Source organism: Diadema antillarum, unplaced genomic scaffold (assembly GCF_040938485.1).
Source record: "Diadema antillarum isolate AM-2024a unplaced genomic scaffold, OU_Dant_1.0 seq00000984_RagTag, whole genome shotgun sequence".
Taxonomy (NCBI): domain Eukaryota; kingdom Metazoa; phylum Echinodermata; class Echinoidea; order Diadematoida; family Diadematidae; genus Diadema; species Diadema antillarum.
In genome coordinates, this window is record NW_027271824.1 from 431,389 (window position 1) to 443,828 (window position 12,440).

The 12,440-nt window shown below is 35.0% G+C and overlaps 2 protein-coding genes across 5 annotated transcripts in view; one reads left to right on the top strand and one right to left on the bottom strand.

Annotated features, from left to right (window-relative positions):
- The window catches only part of LOC139742187 (uncharacterized), a 60,551-nt gene extending 57,593 nt beyond the window's left edge, over window positions 1-2,958 (bottom strand). Inside the window, exons 1-2 of the mRNA XM_071652766.1 lie at window positions 2,803-2,958; window positions 498-1,653 (exon numbers count right to left, since the gene is read on the bottom strand). The gene's annotated coding sequence lies outside the window, so the exon portion shown is untranslated. The remainder of the gene's footprint in view (window positions 1-497; window positions 1,654-2,802) is intronic.
- A 185-nt stretch (window positions 2,959-3,143) lies between these two features.
- Window positions 3,144-12,440, top strand: part of LOC139742182 (uncharacterized) — a 28,795-nt gene continuing 19,498 nt past the window's right edge. The window contains exons 1-3 of one of the 4 annotated variants that reach the window (XR_011711664.1): window positions 3,144-3,373; window positions 10,182-10,503; window positions 11,719-12,088. Coding sequence is in view for 3 of the 4 variants with exons in the window: in XM_071652759.1 (XP_071508860.1) it covers window positions 3,836-3,932; window positions 10,182-10,503; window positions 11,719-11,740 (441 nt within the window). In the remaining variant the exon portion in view is untranslated. Of the gene's footprint in view, window positions 3,374-3,759; window positions 3,933-10,181; window positions 10,504-11,718; window positions 12,089-12,440 lie in introns of those variants that run through there. The other 3 variants (XM_071652759.1, XM_071652761.1, XM_071652760.1) reach the window with 3 other exon arrangements.

A 12,440-nucleotide genomic window follows, 5' to 3' on the forward strand; every position in this document is an offset into this window, starting at 1 on the left:
TTGAAACAATCACGTCACATTCAGTTTAGTGTACACACAGGGCCAGCCAGCGCCAGGACACTCCCTGTGGTCCTGTGCTGTGCTGTGTCACTGAACAGCTGAACTAATGTATTAGTGTTAGACTGTCATTCAAACTAGGGACCAGTTTTCTGCAAGTTTTGCCCAAACTCAAATAAAGGTACTTGCCCTACTTGCCATGCAGAGGGGAGAGGGCAATTTATCACTGGAATGTTCATCTGTCAGTTGTTTAGCACACACGGAACCGACTGATGACGTACGCTTCAATTCTGCTTTATTCTTCCTTCACTCGAGCCATACCAGGCAGGTCAGCGGCGGGACAGTTACGGGGACGACCCCCTACACCTGACCTGGCGATATGCTTCCTTACAATGGTGTTAAATTTACAGGTGCCTGTCGCACTGGTTACTGAACTGTGACATCACTTTCACTACTTTATCGTTGAAAGAAAAAGATGCTGTACATTCAAATCTACATACCTGTTTTGATAATCTCAATACAGAGGAAATATCCATTCAAATTTTCTGGAGTGCAGGAATTGTACAAATCAAGGTTGATCCACCATGTTGTTTGAGTAAACAAACGGAGCATGCTCAGTATAATGGTGGGTTTTAACTCTTATCTATTCCTCCACTAAGCTATACCTACACCTCAAGTAAATCCGAAAATCATAGGTTTGCTGATTACGTAAATTACGTAAGACAATCAAATCCTAGCCCTTCACTAGATAAAACTCTACTCTTGAATAGATTGCAGGCTGGTGCCTGCCTTTTGTTTTGATACATTATAAAAGCTCAAACACTTTTCAGAAGACATCCTTCAGAGCATTAGTAAAGTCACATGGTACAGTTGTAAACATGACGCATTCGAAAGGGCGCCATCAGTTTTGGTTGTACTCTCAACGCGAAAATCAGAGAAAAATTGGGTGGCATTCTTGGGAGTACAATCCCTTCGGCAGTCTCTGGGCTGTGTCTTCGATACCAAGAGCACAATGTAACATGTAGGCTGTTAGTACTTTAGGGTAGATGGTGATGCTGTGGAAAAGGAGAAAAGAGTGCATCTTGTTGTTGTTTCGTTTCTCTCTCTCCCGGTCTTCTCAGAAAAGGTTGACCTGCTCGACGTGGTGACAAAGGAAGACGTGAAGACTGCATGAGCTTTAAAATTACGTTTTTCCTTTTGCATCTTGTCAACAACAACTTCTCACTAGTTCTTTTCTTAAAGATGACTTTGATGTGCCGTCATTGAAGTACCATCATGTATTTCATGATATGTTGGGATTTTTTTTCTCCAAAATCTTGTATCAGTACAATTTTTCTATGGCAAATCACCCACTGGCATACAAGATGTCGTCAGTCACTGCGGTCGAAGTTAACATCAAAAGTTGAGACCACACTGATTGCACACAAGCATACACATGAGACCAAAACGGAGAAGCATCTGCTTGACAGCTGTCTCTTTTCATGAGTACAGGATTGCCGCCAGTCTCCGATGGCTCTTCCGTACTCTGAGCAGTATGGGTTGTAGCGTCTGCCGAAGTCGGCGATTCCTTTTCTGACTTTTCAAATTCATGTTTCGCGAAAACAACATTGCATTCTTCCTCTTCTTCGTCAATGAAGCAATTTTCTTTCTGCATAGCTGCGGAAAACAATTGAAAATTGGAAAAATGAGATCATTGCTTTTTGTAATAGTAACGGATTTCATAAGTATGCCTCACCTGAATATGCTTGACATCATGACATGCAACATACATGCAAAGACATACAAGGACAATCATTTATAACAATTTTGAAAATACTGGAAATTCTGAGATGAACAACAATCAAGAGGAAAATATGATACAACGCAAGCACTTTACAGACGCACGTGCGCATACACACGCATGCACAATGTATACACACATGTGTACACATGACATATTTGTGTATCTGTTTGTGATCATTTTGATCCAACCGTTTTTTATTTGATTTAGTGGAAGCTTACTGATGGCGACATTGCAATCCAATGAAAGCAGCGTAAAAACCTACTTAGTATTCGTCTGTACTGCAGCTTTGGAAGAAGCGATTTGATTTAAGCGTTTAAATTGTTCGTCAAGTGGCTTGTGTTCTGTGAAATATCACAAAGCAGAAATCTCAACAAGCCACTTGAACTTTTCACTGTTTTTATTGACAAAAATTGAAATTGACAGGGCAATGTCATTACTGAAACGAACTCTATTTTACAGGTCATTATATATGAAGTAAATGTCGAAGTCGGGAAATTATAAAACATTTATTATCTGCTGCCTGGAATTACTTGTACTATCTGATACACTCATACATTGATAAGGATTTATAGAACAGTGAATGTTGTAAATGCAGTAGAAGGCAATCAAGTTGTGCCTCGAGTAGAAGAGACACTGTATAGCTGCATTATCTCCATTGCCACGTGATAAAGCTACCTACATTGTGTACACCATTCACCTCCATGTAGGTATATATATATATATATATATATATATATATATATATATATATATATATTAACATACATACATGCATATACGTTTATCACATTTCTACGCATCGTCGAACTACAATTTTCACGTGAACAAATTCCAATAAGTCATCTGTATTATTCCGCTAGGGCAATTTTAGAATATTTGCCGTTGCTGTGTACGTTTTAAACAACAATACTTGTCATATCTTCGAATTACTTCCTGCACACAATTATAGTCTACATACAATCGACATGGACATAAAGAATGTAAATGTATGGCTTCGATATCCATGAAATCATATTCCTCACCTCCTATCTCAACGATCCCGTGATGTACATGGAGGTGATCAGACAGCTCTGTTCGTGCCGGCAAAGACGATATTTCGGCAAATTGCTTCAATTCACACAAGCTGGCATATTGAAGATTTTTCACGCCCATTACTCTGTTCCGTGTGTTCGTCGCCATTGTCGTTGTCTGTTATACAGGGTCTCCTTTGTACTGCTCGATTGGATAGGAAAGACAGTTAATGCATGCAGTGCACGCCCTACGTCATCGGCGTCGGGTTAAATTAGGGTCATGACGGAAAAGATTGCTTACAATACGACGGGTCCGTTTGCTTGAACATTATATTACATTACTGACAGGAATACACATACATATAGTCATCATTCTGCGCATTGTGTGAGTGGCTAAGACGTTTCATAAAGTTAGCTACGAATGAGTTGGAATATTGCTTGGGACACTTCCCGAATAGCTCAAGCAAAACAAAATATTGTAACTGATTATGTACGGGCAGAGCAGAAATGGAGGCGAGTGCAACGGACAACAGAACTATGCAGATTTGGCAGAGAGATAACTATTGTAATATGCTTTGAACAGGTGAGTTTTTGCTTTATCTCTGGTGCATGCATCTCAGTAACTTCAGATGTAATTGGCACTTGAACAGTTCTATAGTTTTTTTTTTTCGTGGGAAAGAAAATGAAATTAACACCTTCTTATCATTATCATTATTTTTTTTTTACAGTGATGAAGTGAAAATCGATCAAGAAGCAGATCTCCCCAATGTAAATACCAGGGAAAGCAGCGCTTTTGTGGCTATAGTTGAATTCCCAAAATACACTGATAGATCAATATATATCCCAGAATTCCAAGACGCACTGGCATTCTGTCAATCATGATCGTGTGCCCTCCCTACATGGACCTATTTCATTGGCACATTGTAGTTTTACGTCATATAAACGTGGAAGACAATCTTACCACTATCATTTTGGGAGGTGGAGACAAATTGTGCAGATCAAACATACGCAGACAACACTTGCGTCTACGTTGAAAACTGAAATAATGGCCGGCAGAAGAGAAGCAGAACGAATCAGCGTTGATTGGGGGAAAAAGGAATATTACCCCGCTAATAGTCGCAAAGATGCTGCAGAAATTCTTGGTGAGGAAACCAGTTATTCAATATCCACGAAATAATGTTAGCATTATGATTCCGTTCGAAGGGAAAGCCAACACAAAGCTCGTCACGAGTATGCTATTACAAAATGTCAATGATAAAATTGTTGAAGCACCATCTCTATTCCTAATTGCGACGCCAAATTGTAACCAGGAATCACTCTCATGTTAATTTAAATTCAGTGTTAATTTGATTGATCGTCATGCTTTCTAATCTATCTCATTAAATCTCTCATGACAGCAAGAATTCAATTCAATTCAATTCAATTCAATTCATTTATTTTTCATTCTTCTTTTTTCAACAAAACATAACGCATAATATATTTGGAATTACATCATAAACATAAACATTCGACTTTGTAAAAGATAAACGATACAAATAAACAAAAGAATGCATACTGGCAAAAAAGTACAAAGTTATGCTTCAATTGAGGAAAAAGAAAGAACTGAGAGGTCCACTAAAAAGCAAGCTTGTATGTTGTGAACCACTCAAAAAATGAACAAACTTATGAATTACTTATTTACAAATACTTATCACAGTTATAATTTACGACAGAACGGAACAAGAGAGGAGAAATACAAAAGACATGACAACACTTGACAAAAAAGACGGAAAGAATGGGGAGAGAGAAAGGAAAAGAAAAAAAGAGAAAGAGAATAAGAGAATGAGAGAATGCCTACACGCTTAACTAGGGAAATGGACAGGGGGTGATTGAGAATGTGCTTCAGAGGGCTGGTACTGCACGCAGCTGTGCAGGGATTTAATGGCTATTGCATAATAATCCATGCAATCCATTACGTAATAATGAAGTCAGTAAACGAAAGATTGGTGGATGGATGATGAACCCTGAGGTTGATGAGATCTAACTAAGGACGAAATATATCAAAGAGGATTTAACAGAAATGATTTCAACTTGCGCTTAAAAGAATGCAAAGAAGGGGAATTTTTTATTTCACAGCTTAATGAATTCCAAAATCTAGGACCGGTGTATATAAATGTACTCTGAGCTAATAAAGTTCTCAGGAGGGGCAAATGAAACTCATTAGATTGTCTAGTTGGATAATTATGAAAAAACTGATTCCGTGGAAACATTGAATTGAAAATACTGGGAAGTGCATTTGCATTGTAATTAAACATAAACTGACCAAGTTGAAAAAAATACAAATCTTTGATTTTCAAAATCTTATATTTAGTAAACAATGGCTCTGAATGGGAACGTGGCGGGACGCCGCATATGATACGAAGTACCTTTTTCTGCAGTAATAGTAATTTATCTAATAAAGTTTGATGGGCACTACCCCATGCTAGGAGTCCGTAATTAAGATACGGTAAAATCAGAGAAAAATACAAGGTCAACAAAGAGGACATTGGAATATGAGACTTGAGTCTATTTATGATACCAATATTACGTGAAATGATTGTACTAATGTTAATAATGTGCGGTCTCCATGAAAGTTTATCATCCACTGTGATACCAAGGAATTTTATATGAGATACACGTTCTAACAGAGTGTCATCAAAAATGATATTTGTGCGCAAAGCTTCTACAGAATTGCTAAAAAGCATATACTTAGTTTTCTTGAGATTAAGTGATAATTTATTAGCTCTTATCCACTGAGTAACTTTGTTCAGTTCAGAATTAACAATGCTTACGAGAGTATCTGGATTTCGGTGAGAAAAGAAAACATTGGAATCATCAGCAAAAAGTATAAATGAGAGTATATCAGATGATCTACAAAAGTCATTAATATAAATAATAAAAAGTAATGGTCCTAATAAGCTACCCTGTGGGACGCCACATTTGATAAATTCTAAATTTGAGTCATTCTCGTTCAGAGATACATATTGTTTTCGATTTTGTAGGTAACTCCTGAACCACTCCAAGGCCTTCCCCCGTATTCCATAATGAGACAATTTATATAATAAAATGTCATGATTTATCGTATCGAAGGCCTTGGAGAAGTCCAGGAAGATACCAATAAGATGAGAATGATTATCAATAGTATGCGCGGCGTGGTCAATAAATTTCAAAAGGGCATGAATGGTACTGTGTTTCTGACGAAACCCAAATTGAGAATTTGTAAAAACATTATGAAAATTAAGAAAATTAATTGTTCTTACAAACACCAATTTTTCCAAAATTTTAGATAAGGATGAAAGCAAAGAAATAGGTCTATAATTACTTACATCAAATTCATCTCCTTTTTTAAATAAAGGAAAAACCTTAGCTATTTTCATAATTTCAGGAAAAACACCACTTAGTATAGATTTATTGAAAATATATGAAAGTGGGTCAGCAATTGATGATATAATTCCCTTTAAAATAAAATTACTAATATCATCATAACCGGCACTTCGTTTATTATTCATTGCAGTAACAATATCTATTATTTCATATTTGGTAGTTGGAACAAAAAAAATTGAACTAGAATTAGGCTGACCTAAGAATGTAGAAAAATGCATATTTGACTGTGGTACTTTTTCTGCCAGATTTTCCCCAATCATTGAAAAATAAGAGTTAAAAATATTAACTATATCATTAGGATCTTCAACAACTTTATTATCATATTTTAACTTTGTAATATTTAATTTCTTTTTTGATATATTCATAGCCTGCTTCAATATCTTCCATGTATTCTTTATATCATGTTTATATTTCTCTAACTGAATCATATAATATTTCCTCTTTTCCAACCGTATAATCTTCGTTAAGATATATCTATACGAAGTGTATTTATTTTTTAACTTCTCAGTTTTTTTTCATTTTGAATTTATAATATAACCTATTTTTCCTATTTATTGAACGCAGAACAGATTTTGAAATCCATGGATGTTTAGGAGACGTTTTATAATTAACTAACTTATCTTTTATTTTAGGAACATATTCATCTAAATATTTATTCATAATCCCTGAAAAATTTTCAAATGATGCATTTACGTCATCATTATCATAAACACTAGACCAGTCAGCCCTATCTAAGCAAGCACCAAGGCTAGCCAAATTTTCCGGTGAAGCTCTACGTCTAAATGAAGAAAATTGAAACTTATTAACCAAATGTTTAAGATCAAAACATGTTATAATAGGGAAATGATCAGTTATATCAGATAAAATTATAGCAGAATTTAAAATCTGCACAGAATTAGAAAAAATATTATCAAGGAGGGTTGCGGAGTGATTTGTAACACGAGTTGGCTTCGAAATTAGTGGCAAGAAGGAGGCTGACAAAAACATTTCAAGAAATTCTTGAGATGTGATATCATCATTCCTAATCAAATCAATATTAAAATCACCCATTATGAAAATGCTTTTATTGATAAACAAAGGACTTTTAATAAATTTGTCATACAATTTTAAAAATCCTTGGAACTAGAACTTGGGGGTCTATAAACAATACCAATTATAATATTCTTACTTTGCGGAATACAAATTTCCACAAACAAAGTCTCTACAATTTCATTCATTACATTTAATTCATCACAAACACTAAATTCAAATTTTTCAGATAAATAAAAAGCGACTCCACCACCCGTCCTGTTTACTCTGTTATTAACAATAAACTCATAACCATTTAATGCATACGGCAAATTAACGTCAAATGATAACCATGTTTCAGTTAAACCTATTACTGAAATTTGTTGTTTATTTTGATTATCTAATAATATCTGCAACTCATCAAAATGTTTATTAATACTCCTTATATTTAAATGTAACATAGAAAATATGCTTTGTGAAAAACTTTTTGTATAATCTTTAAACTGGTCAACAGTTACATATTTAGAAGGAATTTGAGGGGAGTCATATTCAAAATCAAAATCATTATATATATCTTTTGAAGATGAGTTTACATTATTAACAATAAGATCGTCAAAAAAAGCAGACGATTGTGACTTATTCCGACTTAATTCCGAAGGGGAACGTCTAAACAGATCAAAGAGTTCATCATCATCTAGGGAATCAAATGCTACATTAAGTCGATTAGCCATAAAAAGAGGCATAACGTATATGAAGGCATGTCAACTGACGAGTTAGCAAAGGAATGAAAATTTTTGGCACAAAAGATGCACGGACAATTCCGGGTTCACGGATAGTACAGCGAGTAGGCAAATTCACGAAAACATAGACTTTAGGCAACATAATCAAAGCACATAGAATACATAAACAACACAGGAAGAAAGCGTACACACAAATAGTCAAAGCCTGTAAAAGAACTTTGACAGAACCAGTGCAAAGCATTTAAACGGCCATGGAGATAAAGATAGCTCCCGAATTAGGAAAAATCATTCGTTATTTATAGGAAATAATTATTGATTTATAGAATGAAAATATAGAAAATGGATAATAAATGCGTGTTAATATTAAAATAAAAATGAAAATAAAACCCCTTTCATTTCTTGGATCATTATGTAGTATCATAATATTATCAAGGCCCGGAAGTTTCACATTCATTTTACATTATACACAAGGGGCATAACTAATCAGACTAAAATAATATGCTGACATTTAATGTCGGACAACTGCTGAAATGAGTGAACAATATAATAATACTGACAGCCCTCGCAGGGGCAGACGGGGCAATAGCTGTATGTGAACTAGATGCCATGCTTACAAAAGGTGACAACGAAATACTGAAAACTTTCGCATGGGCAACAGCTGTATGAGAACTGAATACCATACTTACAAAAGGGAAGGAAACAAAAACAACAACAACAACAGCTCACTCCAAAATCTCAGGGAAAGCGCTGTTCATATATTTGGATGCATGAATAAACCGGTCCTAATATTCAGAAAAGAATGTACTGTATGTCCCACCTCCGCTCCCGATTCAACCCTCCCGAATAGTCAATGTATCGTAGGTCCTTTGATGTTGACTGGGCCCTTTCCAGGACCACCATCCCATCCAAGATATGATTATATTCATTGTTACCGCTCGCTTATTCGAAGGTATCTGATTTCAGAGGTTTATAAATCCGAAAATGCAATAAGACTCGTTATTCCGGAGGTTCTTGTTCCGAAGGTTCGTTGTTCCCGCGAGAATGGTGAAAAACAAAAAACAAAGGAAGATTCATATTCCGATGGGTCGTAAACGCATTTGTTTCATTTTGGGATTTACGAACCCTTGGAATGATTTGATTTGATTTGATTTGATTTGATTTGATTTGATTTGACTTTATTTGATTTTTTGGTTCCTTCATTATCATTGCACATGCAGATACATACACATGTATCTGCCATACATATACAAAAACATTCAAAAGTTTCTTCATTGCCTTTACAATGTATAACAAAACATATCGGCGATGCAATGAATAACAGAACGCTGAAGTCTTTTTTTTTTTTTTTTACTTGTTAGCTCCTCAAAACCGGAAGTGCACCTCCCCTCCCCCCACACTTTTCCAAACACTAAGCCGGCCTTTGGTATACGGAGTATTTGTGTGTTTCGGAACAACGAACATTCGGAAAAATGAACCTCATTTCATTTTCTGGTAAACGAACCTTTGGAATAACGAACACAACCCGAATTGATCAATAAACACGTTGACTTATGACTTAACGCAGTGAAATGAAGCAAACGGAATAGAACGGTAAGAGTTCTATGAGAAATCGAGATGAGGGATGATAAAGGCATGAAAACTATGGGTTTATATGTTTTCACTAATCATTGACATTGTTTCAAACCATGCAATATGCATATCACAGGGGCCGCGGAACGTTTTTCAGTTTGGGGGTGCTCCGCAGCCGTGGGGGGGGGGGGGGGTGTATCAAGATTTTGACGCTAGAAATGTTGAAACTTATCATCAACTGATCATAGAGGTTCGTAAATACCTCAAGCTAAGTGTGATAAAAATGGATCTCAGTACTCTTCCAGTGTTCCCCTCATTCACGTTTCGTTAGCCCCCTGTCTAAAATCTGACATATGCCAAGAATGAAAATAATGAGAATGAAAATGTTTTTTCTTTTGTCTTAACGCATTATATCACTGCAAATTGATGAAGATTTTTTGAATTGTTATTGACATGTCACTAGGATCGATATGCACTGTATTAGCAATTATGTATTATTTGCTGAGATGTGTTGCCAGTATTTTGCACACAGAGATAAATGCGTTTGTGTTCCACAGTAAAGTGGGTCAAGTAAAATTAATGATAATCTAGTCTTTTATAAACATTGCATAGATTTGACTTGGCCAAATACATTTTTGTGTCTTCAACATAAAATTATCATTTTTTTTTCAGAAAAACCCATCTTCACCTCTAAGCTTAAAGATGAGAATGTAGAGGTTTCAACTGGGGAAGACATCGAGCTAAAATTTGAAGTTGTGGGGTCAAGACGTAGGACTATTCTTGTTCAACTCGAGCGCCCAAGAGAAACATGTGTAAAAGATCTAATAGAGCTACACAAGGCCACGAACGAAGAGGGTAAAGTTCGCCGTATTGTCACTTTCACCGTCAGCAATGCAAACCAAAGGAAGGATGAAGGCAATTGGTTCTTGAAGGCTTGGTACGCTGATAGCAATGCATGTGATTATTCTCGCCGAAATGTTGAGTTTATCTCCAGGTGAGTTTTTGACGTCTGTTGCTTTTTATAGTCAAAGAGATCCACCCCTCGATAGTTGGGCATGTTCATAGAGATTTTGCATCTTTAGTCCTTTATGTAAAGGTGATATGTACAAATATATACATTATGCATTCAGTATATACATATATATATATATATATATATATATACATATATATATATATTTATTTATGTGTGTGTGTGTGTGTGTGTGTGTGTGTTTATCATAAAGACAAAGTAAAGAGCTAGGTAATATATTACAATAAAATCATTAAGGCAAGCTCAAAGGCTAGAGCAAAGATCAATTAATAAAGCATCAATTCCATGAGTTGTACACTCTTTCGCGAAAACAATTTAATCTAATATCATGGATAAATGTCAATGTAGTGGAAATAATTTCACTTATATGTATGAAATATGGTGCAACAATGAAAGAATCGGTTGAGTCTTTTATTCACCTTAACATAATTTGGAGGTGAAAAAGAAATAGCTTTGAAATGTCTGGACAAATACCTAAACGATTCCAGTTTGAATGGAATATGCTTTCCTACACATGCATTCCTTTGCATACTTTACAGAATAATTTACTGAAATGAAATCAATTTTGAAAACCGCAAAACTAGAAATACAATGCAGCTTAAAGCCTTTCTATGATTTACATGATGTTTATACAGAAAAAAAAAGATTTTTTTTTAATGTAAGGTGCAATTATACATCATGTCCACCTTCAGTCAAGAATATATTCCCCCAAATCAGACGAACAGAATGGCAGAAACTACTTATTTCGGTTTGACACTGTAGAAACCTGTGGCATTCTGTTCGGTACAGTTTTATCCGCGTATAGGCCACAGCGGTCAATTCGGGCATGGAATTCCATTTCAACTCCATCGAATGCCTGACACAAGTTGTTCTTTTCAATTAATAGTCTCTTACTTCTTTTTGTAATACAGACTGTATATTTTGTGAAGTTGATTATGAATTACAAACTTGAAAGTGATCTAATATTTTGGCCATCATTTTAGTAATATTTGTCACGTATTTATAGGTAATTTGTCTCTCATTTTGATTCTTACCCAAACTAAAATTGGACTTTGTGCTCCTTCTTTACAGTCTTCAAATGATGATTTGATTAAGGACAATATTTCCTTTCAATATTATGTTTTGAAAGATATGCCGAAAACAATATGAAAACGAAGCTCGTTTCATTATTGTCAGGTCGTGCTGGCCGTTATGGTGACGGAGACAAGAAGTTACATCAACAGACAGACTCGTCACTTGGTATCGGATTTGTCTATTTTCTTTGAAAACATATTGAAAAGAAGCTTTAATGGTAACAACGATCGATGATTTTCATCGAATCTATTAATGGTATGTTTTACGGTCTAAACAAAATGCATGACAATAAAAATTACAGTAGTAGTAGTAATTATGATGATGATAATAGTAATGATAGCAATAGTAATGGTAATAGTAACAGCAATAAGTGATTAAAAGACGTTGGATACTTGATTGTTGTTATAGCTTATAGCGCTTTGACGACACAGACGATAACCTAAAATGGTATGATACATAGTACACAGAAACAGAAAAGCAATTAAAACAATATATATATATATATTATATATATATATATATATATATATATATATATATATCAATACGGTATAGATAATCAAAGTTTTAATGAGTACATTCAAGGGCAATTTCGTACCAGATGAATGTTGGCCTAAAAAGCAGGGTTAGAATTTAATAAGCACGACAGCAAAAAATAATGTCAAGAATCGGGTAAGTAGTAGGAAAGTTATGAAATTTTAAGTTTTGCTATTTTTCACATAACAGTAACTTGAACAGTCAATATGCATATTTTGCAGAACGAGAGAGTTTATGTTGTTATTTGCATATTCATACCTTTTTTGTATTTCTGAAATTTATTGATC